This window comes from Suricata suricatta, chromosome 3 (assembly GCF_006229205.1).
Source record: "Suricata suricatta isolate VVHF042 chromosome 3, meerkat_22Aug2017_6uvM2_HiC, whole genome shotgun sequence".
NCBI lineage: Eukaryota > Metazoa > Chordata > Mammalia > Carnivora > Herpestidae > Suricata > Suricata suricatta.
Genome location: NC_043702.1, coordinates 174045971 through 174048956, shown reverse-complemented (window position 1 = coordinate 174048956; position 2986 = coordinate 174045971). Strand labels below are relative to the sequence as shown.

The 2986-nt window shown below is 60.5% G+C and overlaps 2 protein-coding genes across 3 annotated transcripts in view; one reads left to right on the top strand and one right to left on the bottom strand.

The window, feature by feature from the left end:
- Nucleotides 1-292, bottom strand: part of SMG5 (SMG5 nonsense mediated mRNA decay factor) — a 23505-nt gene extending 23213 nt beyond the window's left edge. Inside the window, exon 1 of one of the 2 annotated variants that reach the window (XM_029935982.1) lies at nt 41-292. In XM_029935982.1, the coding sequence (XP_029791842.1) occupies nt 41-114 (74 nt within the window). In that variant the 5' untranslated portion in view covers nt 115-292. The remainder of the gene's footprint in view (nt 1-40) is intronic. The other variant, XM_029935981.1, reaches the window with a different exon arrangement.
- A 2133-nt stretch (nt 293-2425) lies between these two features.
- Nucleotides 2426-2986, top strand: part of TMEM79 (transmembrane protein 79) — a 4248-nt gene continuing 3687 nt past the window's right edge. The window contains 2 exon segments of the mRNA XM_029935986.1: nt 2426-2983; nt 2986. The exon segment at nt 2986 is cut by the window's right edge and continues 335 nt beyond it. Of these exon segments, the coding sequence (XP_029791846.1) occupies nt 2566-2983; nt 2986 (419 nt within the window). The 5' untranslated portion in view covers nt 2426-2565.

The following is a 2986-nucleotide window of genomic DNA, read 5'->3' as shown; positions in this document are numbered from 1 at the left end:
CACTTCCCCCGGCGGCCGCACGCACGCCCCGGCCCCTCACCGGTAAAGCCGCTTGGTGTGGAGGACCTTGGCCTCGGGCTCGCTGCTCTCCCCCGGGGGGGGGCCTTGGCTCATGGTGCCCGGGTCCGGGGCGGCTCCCGGTCACAGGCCCCCGCCGCCCGCCGCTACCGTCACCACTGCCGTGTCCGGCCGGAGCCGCAGCCGCCGCCGCCACCGGCCCTGCTCGGCCGCCATCGCTGTGAGGCGGCTGCCCGCGACAACTCCTCCTCCGCCGGCCAAATCTCGCGATAGCGACGGTGCAGCGGTGGGCCGGGAGCCTGTATGCTACCAAGTCTCGCGAGGCTCGTTTTCCCTCCCGGGAAGTTGCCAGAACTAACTCTGGGCAGCGCGGCCTCCTTCCGGCTTCTCCAAGTCCTTGCGAAAAAAAACTTTATTGACAAAGCTGCCAGAGAACGAACAGTGGGCCGGGCGGGGGCTGGGGCTCAACTAAGGGGCGCGGCTGATGGGCCCAAGGCTAGGAGCGCGACTTTGCCTTGCTCTACAGAGGCCGTTTGGTCCATCCTGCCGACCCTACACCCGTCCCCCCGTGTGGGTCGCGTCTCTCAGGTTGCCGGTGATCCAGTTCTCCCTTTTCCCCCGTTACTTACTGAACAAACAGAAGTATATGTGAGAGTTTCCCGGGGGAAGGAGGACCGTGAGAGTGAGGCCCCTGCAAGACGTGACCCTCTGGCGGGCGCCTCGCCCTCGGCCCCCCTGCCCCATAGCCTTCTGCTTGCTGGCTCAGCTAGCAGCCCAGCAAGCCTTTATTGAGCACCTGCTGTCTTCCAGCCTTGGGTTCTGGGGACACGGCTGTGAGCGATCCAGACCCTGTCCCGCCTTCACAAAGCCCAAGTGACTTTGGGATGAGGTCCCACAGGAATAAGAAGCCCCTCTCTCACGTTTCTGCCTTGGAAAGATTACCTTGAATTCCTATTGCTTTCTCAGCATTAAACCTAGGCTAAAAGGCAAGGTATTTGGGGGTGGGAGGGTCTGTGTAAATTTTAATAGGAACATAAATTCCCTTCTACCTCCATGCTCCTGGTTCCAGCCACCAAACACTTTTTCTGTTCCTGAAACAGCCTAAGCGGGTCTTTCCCTCGCTGTCCCCTCCTTGGAGCCCTCCTCGTTTCCTGTCAGGTCTCTGCTCAAATGTCATCTTGGCAAAGTTATTTCTACTCAAATTGTCTTATTGATTAGGCTCTGTATTATCTGTTACCGCAATAGCACAGGCCCCTTGAGGGCCAGGACCCTGCCTGCGCTCTTCTCTCCTGGTTCTGTCTGTGTCCAGCCAATAGCAGGTGCTCAACAAACATTGCACGAGGAGGTGCAGAAATCCCACCTTTTCTGCCTACTCCAAGCACCCTTGGAGGTGCCCTTTGCTGTCCTGACCTTCAAGCTGCTACACGCCCCATCTGCTTAGAACACACCCTTACCTTTATGCCCAGCTGCACCCCCCACTTTCAGCGGGGGTGACGTCCTCCAGTGCTTTTTCTGTCGGCAGATTCAGCAGGGCGGGGCCTGCCCCTTTAATCTGGGCCCCACCTGCTCTGGTCAGACAGGTTTGGTGCCACAGGTAAAGGGAGAGAGACTGAGAGGGATACTTGCAGAGCCACCAGGGAGCCGGGCAGCTCCTTCGCATACGCTGGGGACCCTCCGCCTCTGCAGATGGAAAGTAAGAGGGTGTCATGGGTTCACATGGCAAGGGGTGGGAGGGCCTTGAGGAGGTGGAGGGAGGGGACTCAGCCCCATCCAGAAGCAGTGAGATGGAGGAGACAGGGAGAAAAACAGGAGGGGAGGCATGGGAGCAGCCGTAATTAGACCTTGAAGCCAGAATGGACAGCCCCAGGCCCTCTGGAGACGGAGGACGGAGGACAGGGGCTAGCAAAGAGCATGGAAATCGTCCACACACCCACCCTGGAGACCAAAGAACAGGGCGCACTGCTGTTGCCGGTTCCCTGGGACAGATTTATTAGCAAATCACTGGTGTCGGTTTCCAGGAGAGTTAGCTCCAAGCAAGGATCTACAAGGAGAAGGGGAGGCTTGAAGGTGAAGGGGCAGCCTCTCTGTCCACAAGAGGCCCCTAGTGGGAAGGGGGCTCCAGGCCAAGGTCTAGACAACCCTCCTTCCTCTGGTTTCTGCATTAGGGTGGACGTGACCCCAGGGATTTCGGGGGGGGAGGGATGGTAGAAGGCATAGGTGGGAGCTGGCCGAGGCCACAGCTGCCAACGCCTGTGCCCCCTGACTCACCCTCTCCTTCTGGTGGCATCTGACGTCAGATGGGTGTCTCCTATTTCAGCTGCTCACTTCCCTCCCGCCTCCTTCGGTGTCAACACCTTCCTCCGTACCCTCTTCTCCCTACAGTCCCACAAGAGCCTAAAAGCCCATGAGACCAGCTGCCCCAGAGAGTTCCAATTCTAATGTCACCCTGTCCCAAGGGCCAGAAGCCAGGAACTCCTGACTGAGTTTTCTTCTGCTCCCTGCAGGGTGATAGGACCTCATGGTAGAGCCCAGAACTGAGGCCCCAGGATGACAGAACCCGAGACCCTGGCCCTGCTGGAAGTGAAGGGGTCTGAGGCCCCAGAGAAGAGCCCGCCCCAGGCTTTGGTCCCCAACGGCCGGCAGCCGGAAGGGGACGGTGGGACCGAGTCCTGTGGAGCTGAGTCCTCCAGGGCTGGCTCTTCCGCTGGGTCTCCCACAGCCGAAGAGGGGGCTGAGGACGGTCTGGACAGCACAGTAAGTGAGGCCGCCACCCTGCCCTGGGGGGCCGGCCCCCCACCCAGTGCTCCCTTCCCAGACCCCCCTGGGTGGCGGGACATTGAGCCCGAGCCCCTCCGGTCAGAGCCACCCACCAAGCTAGAGGAGTTGTCCGAAGATGAGGCCAACCTGCTGCCCGAGAAGGCGGCCCGGGCCTTTGTGCCCATCGACCTGCAATGCATCGAGCGGCGGC